Source organism: Dicentrarchus labrax, unplaced genomic scaffold, assembly GCF_905237075.1.
Source record: "Dicentrarchus labrax unplaced genomic scaffold, dlabrax2021, whole genome shotgun sequence".
Taxonomy (NCBI): domain Eukaryota; kingdom Metazoa; phylum Chordata; class Actinopteri; family Moronidae; genus Dicentrarchus; species Dicentrarchus labrax.
Window position 1 is genome coordinate 24,268,081 of NW_026136706.1, and position 22,951 is coordinate 24,291,031.

The window sequence follows — 22,951 nt, forward strand, 5'->3', positions numbered from 1 at the left end:
TCCGGGAAAAAAGGTTTGTTGACATATGTTAAAATATGGCAGGCAACCCACTCTTAGCTGTTTTATGTAATAAATAAATAAATAAATATAACAGAAGATCATAATACTTATATTCACTTATACAATAAACTAAGAACAGAACTCATGCTCCAGTTTGTTCATGGTTGATTTTAAAAAGCATTTGCCCCACGGCACCACGGCACCACAGCACCACTGCACCACTGCATTGCTCATCTCTACTTTTAGCAGGGAAAAATCTTGCCAGAATGAGTAAATGATAAATGCTCAATAACTATTAATTATTCAGGAAATTAGACGTTTAATCTCACGTATAATAAACTCTTTTTGCAATTAATAATTTTATGATTTCACAAAACCTTTAATCTAAAGATGAACAGTGCCATACATCATAGTAACAGGTGTGAGTTTTGGAGTCCGGCCTTCATGAGAGCTTTTCTGGCCTTGTGTCTTATCCACTATTGCAGTGTTTCCCAACCTTGATTTAAGACTGGATGTGAAAGTGGATAATGTTATAATATTATTTTTCTATTAATTGAACTATGTGTTTTGGTTTTTGTAACTTCACATACGTACAACTTGTGGCACAAGCTGGATGTTTCAACCATGTATCCATTTTTTGCTAACTTTTAAAACTATTAATCCATTAGTCTTGGTTATTTAAACCACTTCTCCACTTTTAGATGATTTTTGTCAATCATTTCTAAAAAAAAAAACGAACTTTTTTAGCAGTTTATCTGTTACTTTTTGCTGTTTTGACCATTTATCTATTACTTGTAGCTAACTATTTAGACTTGTCTGCTCGCTGCTAACTAGCTAGTTTTCACCAACTCAGCACCTGCTGATCAGGTGTTACAGCTTACTCAATATGTTGATATATCATTTTTAAAATAAATTTGAATTTCTATTTTTTCAGATTAGTTAAGTTACTCCACAATCTTCTTACATACTCCCTGGTAACTGCAGAAATACCCCCTGGGGTAAATGTACCCCTGGTTGGGACTCACTGCACTATTGGATGATTCTCCACAACAACACAGACATCTCAGTGGATTACATCCATAGTCAAATAATACATAATTTGAAGTTAAAGCTTTTACTCCACAGGTCTGACTTAAACTTAACTGGTTCTGGTCTTGAAACTCATGGCACTGTATTTCAGTCTCTCTGCATTTGTGTGTTCTCCAGGTGGAAGCACAGGAACTTCTCCCACCACCTCCAGCACGGGAACCCCCTCCCCTTCTGGTGCGGCACACCTCCTGTCTCCTTCCTGCTCCCCTCCAACCTTCCACCTCGCCCCCAACACCTTCAATGTTGGCTGCAGGGAAAGTCAGCTCTGCAACCTGGGCCTGTCCGAGTACCCGGCCTGCGCTCGCAGCAACATGGCGGCCCTGCAGGGTTACGGCGGCCTGGCTGACAGTTCCTACGGACGCCTCCAGGCCGCAGGGGGTGCTGTGGCTTCTGCTCAGCCCTCTGAATCCTTCCTACCACAGAGGACTTCCTCCTTGATTGCTGCTGGCATGCAGGGCAGCGCTCACGCCTCCCTGACAGGCGGCGGTGGCGGCGGTGGAACCGGAGGCAAGATGGATGCCTACAGCAGTCAGCTCGGCTCCTTCCCAGCCTCACAGCTTCAGTACGTGATGCAGGCCGGAGGTAGCTCCAGCACTGCCTCATCCTCTACATCCGGATCCTCCCCTTCCTCTGCCCACATGTTCAGCGGGAGCCACCACCATGTGCAGCAGGGATCCTACAACGCTTTCTCCCTGCACAACCCTTACAACCTGTACGGATACAACTTCCCCACCTCTCCCCGCTTGGCCGCCAGCCCCGAGAAGCCCCAGGGAGGTCTGCTCTGCTCCTCGTCTACTGCCGGGGCCTTCGCCGAGCGCCAGTACCTGTCCAACGGAAGCATGGACACTATGCACATGATCGGCAACACCACCAGTGGCCAGCAGGGCAGCAGCTCCTGCGATGGACGTCAGTATGGCCCTTCCTCTCAGATGTCCATGCACATGGTGTAGAAACTGGGAATTGAACCTCACAGTCCTCCATGTGTCTCAAGTCTTCCAGCTGAAAAGCAAATTTCAGTTCAAAAAAATGAACCAGGTTTGGTGTCGATGTTGAACCGGTGTTTTCACATGAAGCATTAATGTACTGAGGTACAAAACAATCCTTTCAGAAAAGGATATCATCTCATGTTTTTGTTTTTAAAGACACTCCACCACTTACAAAGCATTATAGAGGGAGTCAAAACTATTATTTAATTATCTTTGTATTAATAAAGCCAAAATTGGGACAGCAGCCTCACTCTCTTTGTTGTTTCTGACAGGAAAGAAACAACAAAATCCTCCGATTGTAATAAGAAGGAGAGGTAGGAGCCCACACACTCTGGTTCAGAAGGGATTATCAGTTGTGAATCTCTTATGGTGCAATATAGCAACACTCTTTTCAAGTGACTCATTCTTGATTTTTTTTGGGACTTAAAAGACCATCCGGTCATGATATCATGTAACCAGAGAATCTTCACTGTGATCCAGAAGTTTTTGCTTCTCGCAGCACTTGTTATGTATTGTTTTAGAAATGTCAAGGGGTCGGTGGTTCGCCTTCATGCTCTGAAGTTTTGGCTGGAACGAAAGGGACAACTGGACAATTGGACAACTGAATGAGTCATCGCTCCACATACATGCAGGAGATGAAGTATCTGGACGCTGTGGCGGCCAGTTGTGGTGCCAAACAGGGTGACTACAACACGTGGATGCAGTGAGTCAAAGAACTGTAGGTCGGGTTAAACTAAGGAACGTCATTCTGAAAACTCCAAGCAGGCGCGAACGTTCAAGACTCCACCACACAACTTCATCAACCCGTTATCCTCACAGACTGGAATGGCTTCACTATTTTTGAGTGGATTAAGTTTTTAAGCGTATATATAAGATGGAAAATGCAATCAATAACATAAGCTTAAAAGTTGTTGTGTGAAAAGTTATAAAAGAAGCAATAGCAAAACAGAGTAATTAAAGTATGTTTTGGTGTGTTGTAGAGATGTGTATTTAAGTGCTGAGCAATGTAACAATTTTACAGGCCAATCTGTTATAAAAAAAAATGTGTGAAAAAAGGGAAATGGCAAAGTAATTCTTTTTTGAGGCATTTTAAAAAAATGTAAATACAGGTGCCAAGCACGTAAAAAGCTCAATAAACGTTTTAATTCATGTACATTGTTTTGATTTTTTTCCTCTTCATTAGCAGTAGGTTTTCAAAATAAACTGGATATTGTAAACGGTTATTCAGCAAAGATTAAGAACAAGAAGTTGTTTTCCAACTAAAGAGAATGGGAAAATATGTTTTTATTGGTAATATGCCATGAAAGCATCCCCAAAGCTCAGCAGAAACAGGAGTTGCTCATAAAAATTAATTTGGAACACATAAACAAAAAACATTATGGTAATAATGATACTTTTACACAATGGATGTTCTATATTTCACAAAGATTCACTCACTGATTAATTATTGGAGATATTGGAAATGACTGATAAATGATCATTTTAAAATCATGCCCTTTTAAATAGAGTTTGAGATTGACTATTGTCCGTCACAGCCTCTAGGCTACAATAACAACGAATGACATGATTATTAATCACACAAGAAAGTGTTGCCCACTTATAAAACACACACACATCTGCTCTGCACCACATCACAGGCATGAGCTTCAAACGCTGACGCAATGCATCGATCATAAACCAAACTGGAAGAAAACGACCCAAAATCAGACAAATTTTCTCCCTGCTGGTTCTGTTTATTACGAGAATGAAGACTAAAGCTCTTGTGCCAACTGCGCTCAGCTGCACTGCTGTTGTGCTTGATGCACATAAATATGGCACCTGTTTAAAGAGACAGAGAAATCCCCTTGTAATCATTTGAACCTCCGAGAGAGGGAAAACATGCAGCATTTAGGATCATTACTGCTCCAGCTTTGTGGTTCCCTTCTTGTTACACAGGCACAGGCTCCGGGGATTTAGCCAGGGCCAATCAGCATCCATTACACGGATGTCTTCTGAACGGCTCTCCCCAATCACTTCCTATCATGCGTACGCCTCAAGCCATGAAATATCATATCTGAACCATCATCAGAAAATGAAAGGGGGGGTGCGGGACCGTGAAGACAGCGACCCTGTATTGGAAACACCTGTTTTTCCAAGCATGACTTCAAATAATGAGCAGGGTGATGTACCGGAGAGAAGCGCATGATTTCATAATTTGGCTCCATTCCATCAATCTGGACATTATTTCCAATAATTATTCACATTATTTGTCTGACATACACCCCCTTCTCTTGTTCCAGCAGCATTCACAATCACCCTGCCCTCCCCCGTCGTTGCCCCCACCCATCTTCACCGCAAATTTACCTCAGGGCCTGTTAAATTAGGAGATGTATTTGTAAAGAGGAGCAGCGCACATGGGCCTACAGAGCAGCAGTATGACATAATGCACAGCAGGTCTGCTTTTGTACCATAAACTATCCATCAGGTCCTTAAGTGGAAAAGAATGGCCGAGCTTGAGTAACAGCCACTCTCTGCCTTTCATTGTGGCGTCTTTCATTAGAAACAAAGTATGCAAACGATCCCATTGATTGATTAACGGCAGAGTGCGGCCGGCTCGCTGTAAAACATGAAACTGGAACAATTGGAGATACAGGACCGGGTATTTTAACGAGTTCCTCTGACAGAGATGAGAGGGATCTGGTGCCTAATCTGCCGCTTTGAGACCATTTTGAGTGACAGCACGCTGACTGGAGGGTATCCCATAATCCCCCCGTCTCAGTCATTGATCTTTCCCTCCGAACACATTTTAGACATTTTAACAGACTCAGAATCACTCTCTGGGGAACTTTACTGGATGCAAGTCCCGGCCGAGGGGGGTCAGTGACCATATGCAAAAGAGGAGAGAAACGTTAATTTCTTGGATTTTTAGGGTCTGTTTTTGATACGACACAGTGCAAGTTTCTATCTGACACTGCAATCAGAAATTCCTGGTAAACTATTGCCCTCTTGTGTTTATTCCTCTCTTCTGCTTCAGATTCCTTGGCTCGACTCATCTCCACAGTAAATTACTGCAGACAGGAGACGGAGACCCACTTTTCTGAGGTGTTACAGTGCGCCTGACATGTGTATTGAAGCACTAAATCATTGCTCTTTCACAAAGGGCTTTCACATACCTTCAGTCGCCTTACACCAGTGTTTCTTTTTCCTCCGAGGAACATCTTGAAACTATTTTAGGATTGATAAAGTCATGATACAGATGTCAAGCTTAAAAAAAGAAACATACAGACTCTGGTGATGTGGCCAATGTTTTTACAGTCACAGGAGTACAGATCTCTGAAGGCAAGTTGTGCACTTTCTGAAGCACGATGACTCAGAAAGGAGGAAAGTACATGTACTATGACAGAGTGAATGACCCCATCCAACAGTAAATACAGTCTTATCATGTGCTGCATGTGCATAATATATCGTAACTCCTATTTATGACCTTGAATAAAATAAAAGCTGGTAGGAGAAAAAGAAACTTCAACAAAACACAAATTGTACACATTTTTTAGAGTCTCTGGCAGCGATTACATTCTGTCTACTGAATACAGAAAAAATTACACTATCAGTTTTTATTCAAATCTTTCATTTCTTAGTCATGACACAATTGCTGCATGAGCAGAAAAGAATATTCTGTAATAGCAAAAATGAAAATCATGAAAAAAACACTTATTTCTGCTGCATTTTCTTTACTGTCTAAATTTTCTAGCAGCCATAATGGTTGACCAAAGGCCTGAATATACCCAAACAACAGAGGCACTGAAAAGAAGAATAACCTGAGAAGGGCAAATGCAATTTAGTTACTGCAAAATAAACGTACTGTCTGTCAAAAAGTAATAATTGTAATAATCTTGTCTTTAGCTTTGCTCTTACTACAGCGAACTTGCCTGAGTGTCTCACAGCCTTTTTTGCACTGAAACCTAATAATCATGGCAAAGAGTTTTGGCAATTGACAAAATTCAGGTAGCCTCAATATACCAGAATGCAATGCAGTTTGTTCCATATTGACCTTTGTTGATATGTCTTCCATCATCTTGTCACTGTTGATGTCATTTTGGACAGACAAATTCAGCTGCTGTTGATGTTGTCAACCAACAAATACGATCAGTGAACCACAAAATCCTGACGAACACAGACTTTATTCACAAGAAAAGAACACATTTCTTGTCCAAGTCAGCTATTCTCATTGCAGACAAAACATTTGATACCATGGCCAACTGTTCAACTTTTCTTCTTCTCTATATTCTCACATTCTTTTTCCTGTCTCTGGAGTGAAGAAAGATGGACAGTGGAGGAAAATTAAATTAAGAACAGATCTGAAATGGACAGATGAGTGGAAGATCAGAAGGGGAGATCTGGAAAAAGATTCACAGCTTCCTGTAAGAGAAATCTCATGCATCCTTCAGTCTGGCTAAGCCACATATATAGAAACATAAAACACCACTTTTGACAAAAAATATTTATATTTTTATATAAATTATATTATATACTGTATACGATAAACCTATGTTATTATACACATAATATTATAATAAACACAACTCTGAGGTAAGAAGAAAGAAAAAGGCATTATATCATCTGTTATAGTGACTTATATTAAGACAATATAACAGAATGAATCAAATCAGTTTTTCATGACTGCAACATTACCTTAAATGTAAATATTATGTGCTTTTATTGCCTTTAATTGATTAAGACAGCTGAACAGTGAGAGGAAAGGGGAAGAGAGAGAGAGAGAGAGAGAGAGAGAGAGAGAGAGAGAGAGAGAGAGAGAGAGGGAGGTGGGGGGGGATGACACGCAGCAAACGGCCACAGGTCTGAGTCATGCAAAGGTTGCCAGCTTTACCAGGTATCAGGGAGCCCCAGCTCTTTATATTTAAAGCTATGGTAAGCGCTCTGAAAAGAAATTTAAAAAAAAAAGTTATCCCTGGCTGTCGCAGGTCTGTAATAAGATAAGACAAGATATATTACTAAAGCTACCAAGCTGAATGACAGAGAACAACAGCTGCTAAACAATGCAAGAAAAAAAATACAGAAGTAGAAAAGGGTACAAACAAAACCGGGGTGTGTCAATGATAGTGAGAACTGAGATAGTTGAGGGGGCTGATAAGTGGCACCATGCTTGCTGTATTTCTGTTGGACAAGTAATTATCTGGTTTGCTTTGTTTTGGGGAAATCTATTTTCCTGAACTATGTAGAGTTTAATGTAATAACTACAGTATGTATGAATGAGACATGAGGTAGTTAGATACGTTTAGCTATGACAACGATGTGCTGTGCTCCTCTTCCGATCACGCTCTCACAGACTTGTCCTCCGGCAGTAGTCAGGCGCTGTTGGTGGAGGGAGGCCTGGAGGGAGTTTTTCATTTGCATACTTGTCTTCTGTCTCTAGCTAGTTTCTCTAACATTACCTACCCTAGCTTTAACAGTCCTTGTGACATGTGTTTGTAATGAACCATCAGTGTGTTTGGCAGAAGCTAATGAAGAGGGATTTTCAAGCCTTAACCACTAGTGATACAGCTTTAACTACTGTATCACTAGTTACAAAGGCCTTGTTTTAACTACAGTTGTACCCATAATTCTACCCCATACATGCCTGCAGTTTTACTCCCACATACTTAAACACACACACGGAGAAGAGAAATAAAACACATTCTCAAAACTCTCAGAGAAAGGCTTCAGCGATGGCATGCAGGTCAACAGGAAACAGTCTAAATGATTTTCTTCTTCCTCAGGAGGGAAAAGAGATGTTTGAGATATGGTCGACCCGCACAGGCAGGTGTTTCTGATAAAACTGCCGGCCCAGGCTGTCCCATGGTGCCGTGCCTGCTGAGTACAAAGACGCCCCACTGGGAAGCCCCCATGTCTAAATGAGAGAGGTCCGGTGCTGTGTAGCGGTTTGGAGTCAGGTCCTTAGAGAGCCAGCGGATAGTGTGACTGCCTGGGTAGGTGACCCGGATATTGAAACCCCAGTGGAGGGTTGATTTTAGAGTGTGAGAACTGGAGTGGTGGAGTGTGAGAAGGGTGTGCAGTAGTAAAGGTATGTGGAGTTGTGCTAAAACACAGCTGATGAAACTATTAGTCGACTGACAGACAATTCTGACTGGGGAGGCGGGGGACAGAAAGCAATTTGAAAAGTACACTGGTGACAAACTTTGATGGGCTTCCGAGGATTAAGTGGTGATTTACTGGTCAAAGGACGTCTAGGTAAAAAGTGGCAAAATATAGTTTTGTAAAGTTTCTAAAGTTTTTTTAGATGTCTTGGCCCAGTCTCAAGCCAAAACATGTAAACCCGCCAATCCAAATCCAAAATACTCTGTCAGTATCATGTTTTGCCTCATCTAGATGTGAAAAGTAAATGCATGTGCAGTATATAGAGCCAGGTCCATGTCCAGGATGACACGGTGGATGGATGGGTCAAACAAACATAAGACATTCGCCTAGGGGATTGCTGTTTGCATCCCGTATGAAACCAAAAGTCAATGTTAACTTAATTTAAGTTACGTGTGCGTAAATTAACTCGTGTAACGTACTTAACTTGAGTTATGAAATGTAACTTATGTTCTTTTCCTAAACCTAACCAAGTAGTTTTATTGCCTCAACCTCACCAAACTGCAACCTCAGCAAGCTTTATTTTAAAATTGTAAAGGACGTTGCATATTTATTATTGCTAACTGCAGAATAAACACATACTGAAAATATGAAATTGCCATGGAGGACTGGTGTGTGTATTCCATGCTTTGGTGTGATAGAACCAGGTCACCAGGATTTGGAGGGTTATTTTAAAAATGTAATCCCATACAATGACTAAATATCTAGTCAATAACCTAAGTGTGATAATATTAAGGTAATGTAATTTAGTTACTTTCTGTTACTTTTGGATTACCTCAGTAGAATACTTTCTGTTTTACCTTGCCATCAGATCGCCCTTTTCAACAGGAAACTGAAACTGAGGGGAAAGAAGTCTAGTGGCTTTGGAGAGAGCGATCTAACTGCTTCAATTTTCCATTGGAAAGGAATGTGCGACGGCGAGGTACAAATGTTGTGAATATAGAGTACAGGTTGAGAAGCAAGAGTGAAGATAAATCCACTATGAGCTTGCCGGTCTGACTATGGGTGTTTATTCCTCTAGAAGCTCTGGCTCTGCCACTGAAATTTGCCCCATTTCCCTATTCTCGTCTTTGCATTGACTTTGTATGTAATCTCATTGCACAAAATAATTGGTTTGCTTTCTGTGTGAACTGTGAGCATTTAAACCAACCTTTTGTTAAGTGGCTAAAATATATGTTTTTCTGCTGACCCCATCCACAACAGTACATTGCTTAGTTTCTACACTGGTATTACTGTCTACTTTTCCAAACTGGGGACATGCTGACAGCCATCTACTGTAGGTATCACACTGACTATGGATAAGTACCTCATACAACTCCACTTCAATAAACCTAAACTATCCCTTCAAGTCAATTTACCTTAGTCTAAACCTAGACGTAGGTTGCTCTGCAAGCACCAAATAAAAACCAGTGAGCTGTCTTTTGAAATTTTACATAAGAAAATGTAAAAATTAATGAACAAATTACTGAATAATGAAGAGAATTTTTAGTTACAAACCTAAAGTGGAGGCAACCATGGACTGTATGTGTTAGTGTGGGTAAAGCAAAAGCTAATGATAGCAGTAACTGTGTGGAGGATACATTTCAGCCACAATTTCAGTCGTCTGTGTGACACGTCTGATGGAACGCGTACATTTCAATCCTAATGAAGCCAGCTGTCTACACAGGCTGCATAACGGCTCGTGTTTTACTCATGATATACGCACATAAAAATGTTCATGTGTGTACACCATAGTATAGTTTTATGCTTGAAGTCTATTTTCTTACATTTTATGCACATAATTTTTTACGCACAGTGAGTGCTCTGAGTGCTGCCAAAATGTGGATGACCTACACTCAGTAATGTGCCTGAACACATCCTGTGTACACACAGATGCAGGGCTGAAGCTGCTCTGCTAACCTGCTGCTTTCATGCCAATAAACATCCATTTTACTGCTGTCCAACACAACAGCGACTGAAACTATATTTTATCTTTCATTGTTTAATACAGCTATGATGTACACATTAACTTCAACAACTGCCAATCCTTTTTTTAGTGTGTTTGTGTGTCAGACACTCAAGAATCCTGCATGTGCGTATAAAGTGGCCCGTTGTTGGGGCACTGCACTCACATGGATTCAGGCAGACGGTAGACTGCAGATGGACAGTACCTTCATTACAGCACGGGAAAAACAAAACACGTGTGACAATATGTTGCTATGGTGATAATAATATAATATTTACAAAGAATGGAATAAATATGGTAAATAAGATGATTTTGTGTATATTATTTTAGCTTATTTATTAATTATTAGTGTCTTGTTGCCCATGTTTTCTCCTTCTGTGAGTATGTATGTATGTATGTAACATTGCATATAGGACAGCAAAAAGTTTAAATAGTTTAACTTTGGATGGTAGTACCGTCTACTGTTTACTGTGCTGCTCTCATCCACTAACATTACATGCCTGAATCCATGTGAAAGCAGTTTAACTAACATCCCAAGGATGGACCAGCACACAGATGCTGGTTGGGTGAGTGGCTGTGGGATGATGGGGGTGGGGGGTGTAGAGGGACAAAGAGAGCTGGTTGAGTTGTGAGTCTAGATACAGTGTAACAGGTGTCCTCAGTAGGAGAAATGAAATTAGGAACGGCGGCTTGTTTTCAGTCCTCGGACATTATCTGACTCTGTCGACTGCTGGCAATAAAATATGAGAGCTCTGGATTTCCCGCTTTTTCAGTGTGACATCTTCTATTTGTATGATATACTTTATCACTTTGTTTTGTTAGAACTAGGGATGTAATAGTCAAAGACATTTAGGATGGTCCTGAGGTTTCAAAACTATTTTCTCATCCCTGAACTTTACAAGCATAACTGTATTTGAAAGTCAAGTGAGTAAACCATTGTGTGATTGACAACTCAAGCTGTCTGAACTGTCCCCACTAAGCTCCACTCTCTGGTGCTGCAGGAATTTTACATCAAAGCTATGAACCAGTTGTAAGCACTATTGGCACTATGGCCCAGGTCTGCTCTGAATGAAGAGTACAAAGGAGAACAAGCCAGAGGTCACTGCCATACATAAAAGGCCATCCCATAAAAATAACAATGCTTATAAGTGTGTTCTTGCAACCGTGTGCCTCCCTTGTCCTTGTCAGGCCTTCTGAGAGGGCATTCAGAGTTTTCCCTTCGCTACGCTCATTATTTTCACAGGAAGTTTGTTTAACGGTCAACGTCGGGATGATGCGAACAACCAGGCAGATTTGAAAATGCACTCCTAATACCCTGGCTAAATATTCTGGAAAATATTCAGCCCAACACACATGCGTTCTATAAATCACCTTTATAATGCTTGTCACATAAAATGTTACTATGACTGTGGGTTTGAGAGCGTGTCCGCTGTGTTAAAGCTGGCCTGATTTCAGGACAGCCACACAGCTCTCGCTTCCCCCCGCCACCATCAATCTATCTATGGGGGCCATACATGCCTGCTGGTGCGTGTCTGAATGCAAGTTTGAGAGTGGCAGCTGCACTCTCTCATGGACCTCACCTGCACTGGCTGGGCAGACGCCAGGGACAGATTCGCAGAAATTTCACAGTGACATTTCTGAAGCCGTCAGTGAGCTAAGTGTCTGACTTATTACACTGATAAAACAACATTCTATTGTGGTCCGGATAACACTATTAAACAACGCTGGCGTAATCCCCGGTAACAGGCCTGTTGAAAGCTGAATCACACCCGCACTCATTGTGCTGCCCAGCAGCTTGGCTGGGGTCGCATTGCGACGTGCGCTGAGACGGGAAAACAGGAAGCCGGGGTCCTCTGTCTTTCCCCTAGTGGAATTTGGACTGGCTGCACATGTTCAGTGAGCTCCTGAAACCTGTGTGTCAAAAACACACACTGACCAACTGCTTGAACTCTGCCAAACCCTCTTTTAAGTCCCTGAAATGCACAGCTGGAGGACAAAGGCTGGCTGTGGATGTGTGTGCTGTGTGTAAATGGCACAGAGGCAAAAACAGAACATGGAAGAGCAGATGATTTGCAGGAGTTGTGTGCTTGTCATTGTATAAATCAAGGACAACCTCTTCACTTACTAAATCAGAATGCATTACTTGAGGGCTCATGGGTGTGTTGTGGATTTCAACATTATTTATGGACTCACTTTGCCTAAACCATAACTAAATTTATATGTGTGCAAACTACTGTGGCAAGTTGGCAGGCAAAATGGATACAGCTACACTGCAGAGATCAGAAAGATAAACCATCCTCTCTGAAAAAACAGCATCATGCTCCTGAATAAAGTCATTGTTTCATAATTTAGAACAAAAGGCATTGCGACTTCTGTTTCAGAATCAATACTGACATTTAGAATTTCTTCTTTCGTCCTTATTAATCACGCTATTCCCATACACTATACCCAGAGCAGTTGTTTTCTCTATTTCATCTTTTATTCAAATACCGAAGTGGCCAACCAATATTAAATCTCATAACTATGAAAACACTAAATGTTAAAGCTGATATTATATGTGGATCCACAGTGCCCATCTGCAGCTTCCCCTTTATGGTCAAACTTTTAAAGGAGACTGTAAAGGCAGAAGGTCTTCACCAGCAGCACTTGTCTTCTCAGTAATGATGGCAGGTGTTGAGAGAGCAAGGAGCTGAGTGACTTTGTGTGTGTGTGTGTGTGTGTGTGTGTGTGTGTGTGTGTGTGTGTGGGGGGGGGGGGACCAACTCTTGTTGTCATCGTACTGCCCAGTTGTCAATTTCTCTGTGAATGTCTGCATGTAATATATAATGTAATTTATGTATAGCCTCTTCTGCCGCTCACACAATTCAGTGTGTGAATCGGTCTGTATGTGAAAGAGTTCAAGTTCAGATGTCTCACAACATGTACAGTTTGTGAGACATCTGAGCCTAATCCCTCACACCTGCTCCATAAAGGAATGCCAAGTTAAATTTACAACCACGAGTAAAGACTCAGTGGAAAGAAGATTTTAATTGAGGATGGCTCTGTGAGGTTTGGACTGCATAACAAAGTTGCATGTGCAGTTTATTGCAATTACTTGCCTGTCCATTTCCAATAAAGTCTTAATTCTAGGAGCTAGATTCAAAAGAGCTGTAAATCATTGTTGTCAGGATACTGTAAATATCTTGCAGCTATTTTTCTTTTATTTTCTATTGTAGAAACTCAACAAGAAGGTCAAATGTTTTTGTAATTAGTGCTCGTGATTCTTCTTTGGTGACTGTTGGTTGGACCTAACCTGTAGAAGGCAGTTAAGAAACAGATATGCAAACATGTAGACACCACAGTAAACACTGCAAAAAAACAACAACAGGCTAATGGTCAGCTATTCATCACATCGCCTGGCGAGCTGACAAATGTAGATAGTTGTGTTTGTATTGTAAGTAGTGTAGCTACTATTTATTACCTAACTAAGAAGCAAGCAGGCTAATTTAAACAAATTCAAAAGGATCACCTGAATTTTATCTAAATTACAAGAGGACATACTTTGCAATTTAGACATAATGGTATATAGCCAAGCAGATTTGGTTTTACATGCTCACTTTAAAATATCTATCTCTATATCAGATTTTTGCTGCCACCCACAATGATGGTCGATGGAACCTGGAAGTTAGCGTTCCTATGACAAAAAAGCTAATGGGATTCTTCCTTTGCATTTTGGAAAAAAAGATCTGTGACAAACTTTTTTACACACATTTCGTTCAGCCAGATAATCTTGCCTCACAAATGAACACTTTTTCAGGCATTTAACCAAACCCCTATTAGAGACCGGAACTGGAGCAGTACAAGTACAGAAGTACTGGAGAAGTACAAAAATGATTACTCACATGACAATTGTGGGCCCTCTAAGACACGTAATATCTGCCCTTTCTGAAAAACAGAAATGCTTCATAACTGTTGATATAGCCTTTAACATTAAGTTAGTCAGCCAGAATCCTAAAATATAGCTACTAAAAGTGTTTTTCTTTCCTGATTACTTGACTGTGAAGCGTGGACAGGAGTAATATGTTTTAGAATGAACAGTGACTGGGTGGCTGCTGCTGCGAGCGGCCATGTGTGTTGTCCAGATTGAGACCTGACATTCAGGCACGGCCTGAACAACAGGTTGTGTTTGCGCTGTACATCTCTGGCCAGAGCTGCTCTGCCCTGCCTGGCATCTAATACCCTTAAAGCCAATTACAAGACTATTACTGTGATCGCCCCCTTCTGAAAATGACAATGGAGCCAGTGGTGGAGGTTAGCTGGAGAGCAGAACAAGCCCTCAGCTCTAGTTCTCTTTCTCTGTGTCTCTAGAAGTTCTGGGCTTAATTCTTTCTCTCCCGCATTGCTGTTATCTCAATTACTTGCAGAAGAGGCGATTGATATAATCACTGTTTTGGCTACAGAGAGGCGAAAGGTGTTGACAGATGAGTTCCTACTTTGGCAAAATGAGATTTAGAAAATGTTTCATGGGGCTGCTTTGAGGTCAAAGTGCAGATGGCCAGACACATCAACTCCTGCCACACTTTGACGCTTTAATTAATTTGAAACACACCAGAAAGTGTTGGGTTCGTGTTAAGCTGCCGTCACAGGATAACTTTTTATTTTCACTGAGTAATAAATATCCTCCTGACTGCTCAGTGTTAAACAAAGCACAACTTAATGAAACAAAGCAAAGATTGGGTGTGCATTTATCTGAACTGCTTTACAGTTTGCCTTTTATTCAGACACACAGACACAGCAGATGCATGGTAGCACGAGCAAAGCAATGAGCCTCTGGTTTATGATTTGGACTGAGCCAAACATGGGCTGGTGCTTCACTGAGGATCTTTTTCATTCTGTGATGTTTTACAGCAGTTGACAGCTTACAGTAGGTACAGATTTCATTGAACTGGAATATTGAATACAAAAAGTGGTTCATTGCACTTTTTGTAATTGAACTTAATGTATATTTATTTTAGGAATTATGCATGACTAATATTTGTATTTATTTATTTATTTATTTTAAATCTCACAGCCCCTGCAGTACTCCAAAGTACCCCTAGGGGTACGCAAACCCGCATTTGAGAAACACTGTGCTAGTTTTTATAACTGAAACTACTAGTAAGGGTGCTCTGATCAGGATTTATGAGGCCGATCACTAAATATATTTAAAGCCTATTCTTATCAACAACTGTTTTGGCAGGCAACATGTTCAACATGACACAACTTAAACCGTAACCTATTGGTTAGTGCGTAGCTTAGAGCTTAACAGTGTTCTATTCCCATAGGTCATTTCATATTTCAACTTTTTATTTCAACTTAATTCTCCACCTTATTTCATCGCTCCCCCTGCACACACACACACACACACACACCTACACCTCTGTCCCACACCCGGCCTGCCCCGCCTCTTTCTGCTCCATGTATTATACAGGCTGTACGTGTCTCTGTTACTTTGTTGGTCAGCAGTAGGTTTTATAAAGTCGCTCAAGAAACAGAACTTACGTTTTGGATCTTTCCCCCCGTAAATCTGTTTTCACAACAGCGGGTCGCCTATCAAAAAGAAAACTGTAGATTTACCTGCTCCTTTAAACGAGTCCCTGACCGTTAATGTATCTGGGGCAATGCAGAGCTGTTCACCTGTATTACTAAAGAAAATACGAATATTGTATCAGGAATCAGAATCAGCAGATACTCTGTATTAAATGGGGGCAATCGGGTCATTTTTACAGTGGTATCGAATCAGTATAGAGAATCATGGAATTTCACTGGTATTGGTATCTACTACTGACTTTCTGGTATTGTGACACTCTTTGTTAAAAGCTGGTCAGCTAGTATACCATTTAAAAGCAACAATATTAAAATGTTATATTCTACTTTGTCACTTTTGAATAATGTCTGTGCTTATTCTTTTTATCTTAAAGCCAACAGCATCCAACCCTAACCAACCGCAGAGGCTCTGCCCAAAATTGTAGATGGTGGTCAATAAAACCTTCTGCAGTCTTTATTAAGAGATATGGAAAGTGTTTTCTGTTCACTCATACAATACATTCAAGTGTGTGTGTGTGAGTGTGTGTGACGTACAGTAGATGGACAAAGAGTGTTTGTGTGTCATCATACATATGGTGAGCACACACAAAGGCGTCCTCCAGCATCACATACAGTACAACACGTTGATTTAATTACACAGGAAGTAGGCCCTGTGACATTCTTCTTCTTATTTATGATGTGTTTCCATCCATTTATGTCTGAACCAACCGAGCGGGGGAAACCCAGGGCAGCAGTTAGTCAGGAATTTAAACCACTTGTGTCGGGAAAACACTCAGTTACAGGAAAGGCTAACTATCAAAACAAAAACAAATGTACTGAGAATCAACTTATCAATGATTGTAGCTTTTTTTTAACTTACAGGTGTGGGTGAATTTTTACTTCTCTGTAGCTAAAATTAGCATTATCAGCATGATCTAACATGTCCTGAGTTAGGAATGCCTGCTAGCTAGCTAATGATCCTACGTTGTCTATTAGCATTATATAGCTAACCTGTTAGCTCATGCTGTTTAATGCCACATTACTAACTTAGCGAACATTCATATTACAAGTTTGTGATATCAATTTAAAAGTTGATTTGTCAATTCTATATTCATGACTTGTTTCTGCTGCCCCCAAGTGGCCAGAAAATAAGTGATTGGAGGTTTAAATGTTGACCATTGTTGTACGAGGTATCTTGTTAACCTTTCAAATCAGCAAATCAGGAACGTTTTTTGATTTTATGGTCATTGTACTAGTCTTGGGGAACAGCAGTTTAACTACATTTTTTGAAGTAACTTAAGTAGTTTTACTTCTTAGCATTTTAACCCAAACCATGATCTTTCCCTAAACCTAATCACGATGTGTTAATGCACAGACCTCATCCCTCATCTATATTATCAAACATTACTATCATAAAACAGATTTCATTCTCAGATTTTCAGAAAGCACAGAAAACAGATCAGAAATTGCTCTACCTGTCATTCCATAGGGCATGGACAAACAACGTATTTTCAAAATCATGTAACCTTTCTGGAAGTGAGATATTTTTCCAGGAAAAAAAACGGTTCAAATGTTGCTCCATCATCAGCACAGATTTTGCACCTGCATTTCCCATCTCCTGAGTCAGGAGAGAATCTGGCAGCAGGCTGTAGCAGAGGAAGAGCGAGAGGTCTGACAGCTGGCCAGAGTTGGTTTGGTGTCAATCTTGCACTTTCATTCTGTCAAATTGCTACTGCAGAGGTGTAATAACTGACACCACAAACTAATGGGAAGATTTGTTTGTTATATTGATAATGATGTGAAATAGTTTTAATAGCCTAAGCTGTTTTGTACCTTGCCACTTACAATAAAAGGATAGTGTTGCTTCTTTGAATTAGAAGGATCTTGTAGCATCACAAGCTACTGTTTCAAAGTAGCTTCCCCAACACTGCATGGTTTAAATGACTTCTGAGTCTGGCATTTGCTTTGTAAAACAATATTGGATAGGTACTTGAACTAAATAGAAAAAATATTTGACCAACCATTTCCAACATAGAAAGTGTTGTAAACAGTTGCCCAGCTGACGCAGAGCATTAGCAATATGGAGTCATATTGACCAAGCTTGTAGTTCTAGGCAAGTATACCTGCAGTATAGTATACTACACTGCACAGAATCTTATCAGAGCACAGGCTGCTTTATATGTATGTTAAGTAACAAAAATATTAGCCGTCAGCTGCTAATGTGCTGTGTAGAAACTCTGAATTGGGTGTTAATTCTTCAATGATTATATACTGAACGCATTATAAATACACCTGGTTAAGTGTGGGCCTTGTTCTGTCTGTGCCCAGAACGTTACATTAAGTCTTAGCCAAACCATTGGCACTTAGAGGCCAAATATTTGAATGTAGGCCAAAATCAGGAGAAACTGACTTTATATCACGTCTTTATTTGTATATATATGTCAGCTAGACTTGGCAAATACTTCATTGTGCCAATACATCCTACTGGTCCCTGTGCTGTAAAGCTGTAAATGGTCTCATCTTGCTTTAGGTTAAAGTTAATGCAACAGTTTTGGAACAGTGAGACCTGCTCCTCAGATGCCTGGATGTCCCAGTGTAATTTTATATTTCTTTTTTTTTTATCTCTAGTGAGTGAGTTGCCAGCTTTAGTTGTATAGGTTACAGAGCAAGCACGCTGGGAGGTATCTAGTTACCACTGCCTGTGTGTGTGCGTATGTGTGTGTGTGTGGGAGGGGGGAAGGCGGAGTGTTTGTTGAGTGGAAAATGGCCTCTAAAGCTCCTCTACTCACCTTTCGCAGTGACAACATTTAGCACGGTGTGCCGACTCTCGACTCCCCTCTCTCACCCATCACCACCCTCTGCTTCCTACCCACCCCCCAACACCCCCATTCAATTTTCCCTTTTTAAGGCTTCACAACCTGTTTTTGAAGTGATAGAAGGATAAAGTGATTTTGCAGGAGTAAATGCCCTTCAACAGATGGTCAGACATGACAGGCGATAGTGGGTGTAGGTGGTGGTGTCGGGAGGGGGGTTACAGTTGGGGTCCTGGTGCAGCCCCCACTGTGGTCGAATGTGACAAAATGCAAAGTGGAATTTGCCGGCCCCCCCAGTCCAGAATTGGCCCACAGAAAGAGCATGTGAGAGGCACGATGGCATGTCCTTCGCGGTCCGGGCGAGCTTGGGTGACAGCTGCGATGTTTATAGGCCAGCTTCGATGACAGTCAGTGGGGGACGGCTCGGCTCTTTTCAGACAGGAATTAGGTTTGTCATCAGATTCTAAAATCCTTCTGATTTATGACATTTCCACTCCTGTTTTCCCTCTACCCCTTTGACCCCCTCCTACAAACGCCCAGCGGGGAGACGATGACATTCGGCAAAATTGTTTGTTTGTTTGTTTACCTCTTACTTTCACCACAAAGGATCACTTTCCTACCCTCACCAACATCCACCATGCCACAGCACCCACACCAGATCTTGCTGCTGTGTGTTGAAATGATCATTTTGAAAATGTGATTTACACTTCAATGAAACCATTTTCAGTCTAGTCTACTTGGGGCTTTTTGGTGAAATTTGTCTAGTTGTTGCTCACATAGCCAAAAGCCTTCACTCATACCTATTTTTAGATTCATGTACTCAAGTTAGTTTTCCAACCAACCAGCATAGTTTGCCCTGAGCTACTGGTATATAACTTAATATCCTGTCAGGTTTCATGAATTAAATTAAAAGTTAAATCACTTTGACTGTTAAGTGTATAGACCTGAGAGAAGTCCAGCCAGTAAAAATCTCTCTTATATCCCATCCAGCCTTTAGTCAGACGTGGCTCTTTTACAGGTCAAATATTGAACACAGTTTGAACCCATAAAAAACGTAATTGAAACATTGGTGGGTGACATACTGGTTAGCACTGTTGCCTCACAGCAAGAAGGTTCTAGGTTCTAACACCCTTGCCTTTCTGTGTCTGGGGCTGGGACCTTTCTGTGTGGAGTTTGCTTGCTTCTCCTGTGGCTGCGTGGGTTCCCTGCGGGTACTCCGGCTTCCTCCCACAGTCCAAAGATACACAGGTTAATAGGTTAATTGGTAACTCTAAATTGCCTGTAGGTGTGAATGTGAGCATGAATGGCCCTCTGTCTCAGTGGCTAAGGTAACACTGCAATGCAATCTGAATCCAGCAGTCCAAATCAGATACAGGTATGATTTTTGGCAATGTGACCTCTGTGTGAACAGTCATATCAGAATACATGGGACTTTTACGTCACTCTAGATCAACATCTCTCATTCAGGACCGTGACCTGTTCTCACTGGAATCTGATATAGGCCACATCTAACAAATAATGTAAAGCCAAACAACAACAAAAAAGAAAAAAATCAGATTTGAGCAATAAATCTGAATTGAGCAGTAACGCTTGCAGTGTGAATGTAGCAGTGTCAGTCCTGTGATCGACCTGTCCAGTGTGTACCCCGTCTCTTGCCCAATGTCAGGTGGGGTAACCCTGCAAAGATAAGCAGTTAAAGATAATGAATGGATGGTGGACACATTGGCTATAACTATAATAATATATAATATAATATTGTTGATCCTCATCACCCTTCTAGAGAGGAGGACAAGTATTTGTGAGTAGACATCATAGAATTTAACATTATGTGACGGCCGCTGGAGCTGATGACTGTTGTAGACAATGCTTGTGATTATACCAGAAGCTTCCCGCAAGCGTCTCTCAGCTCTTCTCTGCGGCGAATACACCTCTGAATATTGATTGGCTTCTCTATGCTGTTTCTGTGTTTGACTTCCTGCTCCGTGCGTCTTGACGGGAGTAGGTCGTTGCTTCAGAAATAGACCAGCCGTGTATTCCATGCATTAGAGAGCAGAGAGACACTTCTGGGACACTTCTAAGACGCACCACGACGCTTCTGGTGCAATTTAGAGCATTGCCTAGAAAAACGGCTCCAGTAGCCGCGGTGAAGCCAAATTCATAACAACATCTAACATGATGGTATAGGGTTCAGAATCATCCAATCATCCTTGGATACAGTAATTTGTGCAAAAGTGCACCAATGCCATGTTTCATGAGATGGAGCAGAGAATGTTTTGTGTCGCAGGTAGGGGACTCGTCAATATCGCCCTTTGACCTTAGTTTCATAGGCATAAACAGAGAAGAAGACACATTGTCTGCTGTGTGTGGAGCCCATTACTGTGCATGTGTCAGTCCATTGTGACTAGCTGAGATGATTTATCCCATGATAAGCAAGATTTCCTTTTCAGTGTCCCCTAATCTCTCTGATCCCCCCATAACCCACATATCTAAACCCATCATTTACATAGAAACCTCCTCTGATAAACAGACTGATTTAGAGATTACATGTAGAGCAATGTCTCAGTTGACCAGGGAATGAAATTACAAAATAACTCTCCTGACAACCAATTAATGAGGAGATTATGTGTTGAACATCTCTTTTAATAGGAGAGTGTCATCAATACCAGGAGGGCTGTGTGGCAGTGCAGTTATGTGGGGAGGCAGTTTTACAGGAGGTACCCAGACAGATCTTCGGGGGGAGGGTGGGGGTTTATTTTAGGAAGCAGCATTTGGGAAATAACTGTGAAATTTTTGGTATCAAAGTACAAGTCAAGGTTGGGATCAGAGACTATAGAGTTTCTCCCTTCTGACCATCATGTCAAATCACCAAGTTGAGTTTCTTTTTGATCATTGCAAACGTAACCCTGGGGCGGAGCTAGCTGCACAAGCTAACCAGCTAATGGCAACTAACATTACAGTTAGTGGCAGTTACAAGTCCCTCAGGAAATCCAGCCATGTTCACTGGGAGGCTGCTGAGCCTGGTTCCGTTGCATGCTAATGGCAGCTAAAGCAACAGTTACTAGAGTTGAGGAAGAGCAGAGGACATAAAAGCAAAAAATAGAAAATATTTTTCAGAAAATATTATTATATTGCTTTGAAAAAGCGTATTGCATTCACTTGAAAAAGTGTTTTTGGGTTTGTTTTTCTGAGTAATTTTTTGTGTTTTTCTGAGTAATTTTTTTTGTCTGTTTTTCAGAGTAATTTATTTTTATGGTTGATTTTTTTCAGAATTTCTTAATATTTTTTTTTTCTGTTCTTCGGACAAATTGTTTTCCTGAGTTTAGAGAGCATTTGGAACAATAGACGCATGAATTCCTTTATTGAGAGCTCGATTTAACAGAAACAAACATGACCGGCTTATTTAGTTCAATCAAGTTTTACTTTGACCCGGTACTGTAGATAGTTGAAGATGGGGCATGTATGTGCGGGCAGGAGTCACCATAGGTCCATGGGAGTCACCTGCAGGTTGGAGGTTCTCGCGGGAGTTCGAAGTATCTCAATAATTCAGGAAAAAAATTACTCTGAAAAACAGGGGAAAAAAATTACCATGAAAAACAGAAAAAAAATTACTCTGTAAAACAGGAAAAGAATCACTCAGAAAAACAGGGGGAAAAAAATTTGTCAGAAAAACAGAAAAAATCACTCAGAAAAGCCAGAGTTTTTTTTTTTTTTAAGTGAATGCAATACGCTTCCATAAATGTACCCACCCAAAAAATGTTTTATCTTGTCTGTGAAATACAGGTAAGGAGAAATCAACCTATTATTGTTTTTGTGTTTCACACCTTTGAGGATGAACTATAACTAATGAAACAGAACAGAAGGGAAAGAAAGACATATGAATTTGATTAGATTTGTCATTGCCACCGATTCCAACATTTGTGCTACATCAGCTTCATTTATGCGTCATGGGAAACTTACATCTATTTTTAGTATTTCTGAATTTCAAAAGGAAATCAAGCTGGGCGGCATTTCTTCACATCTTAAAAAATTGACATGAAGCTATGTGACACTTCCCCTCTCCTTATCGTGGGAATTTATAAGCTCTCCTCTGCGCCAGGTGCTCTGACTGGGGAATGCACACACACATACACACACACACACACACACACACACACACACACACACACGATATACACTTACAGACAGACATATGTCATTCACATGAATCTACAAATGAAAACACGTAAGTACAGCCTCAGACATACAAATACACAAACACTTGAACATTGACCCCCTCATTCTAACACAGACACACACACACACACACACACACACACACACACACACACACACACACACACACATATGCATGGTGTGGAGTTCACATAATTGTACTCATGTACAACCTGAAATATACCCTCTCATTGCATTTACAAATAAACATTCATACACACACACACACA

The 22,951-nt window shown here is 40.9% G+C and overlaps 1 protein-coding gene across 2 annotated transcripts in view; it reads left to right on the forward strand.

Annotated features, from left to right (window-relative positions):
* The window catches only part of tbx15 (T-box transcription factor 15), a 40,635-nt gene extending 37,407 nt beyond the window's left edge, over window positions 1-3,228 (forward strand). For both annotated transcript variants that reach the window (XM_051403610.1, XM_051403611.1), the window contains exon 8: window positions 1,207-3,228. In XM_051403610.1, coding sequence (XP_051259570.1) covers window positions 1,207-2,039 — 833 coding nt within the window. In that variant the 3' untranslated portion in view covers window positions 2,040-3,228. The remainder of the gene's footprint in view (window positions 1-1,206) is intronic.
* Window positions 3,229-22,951: the final 19,723 nt, after the last annotated feature.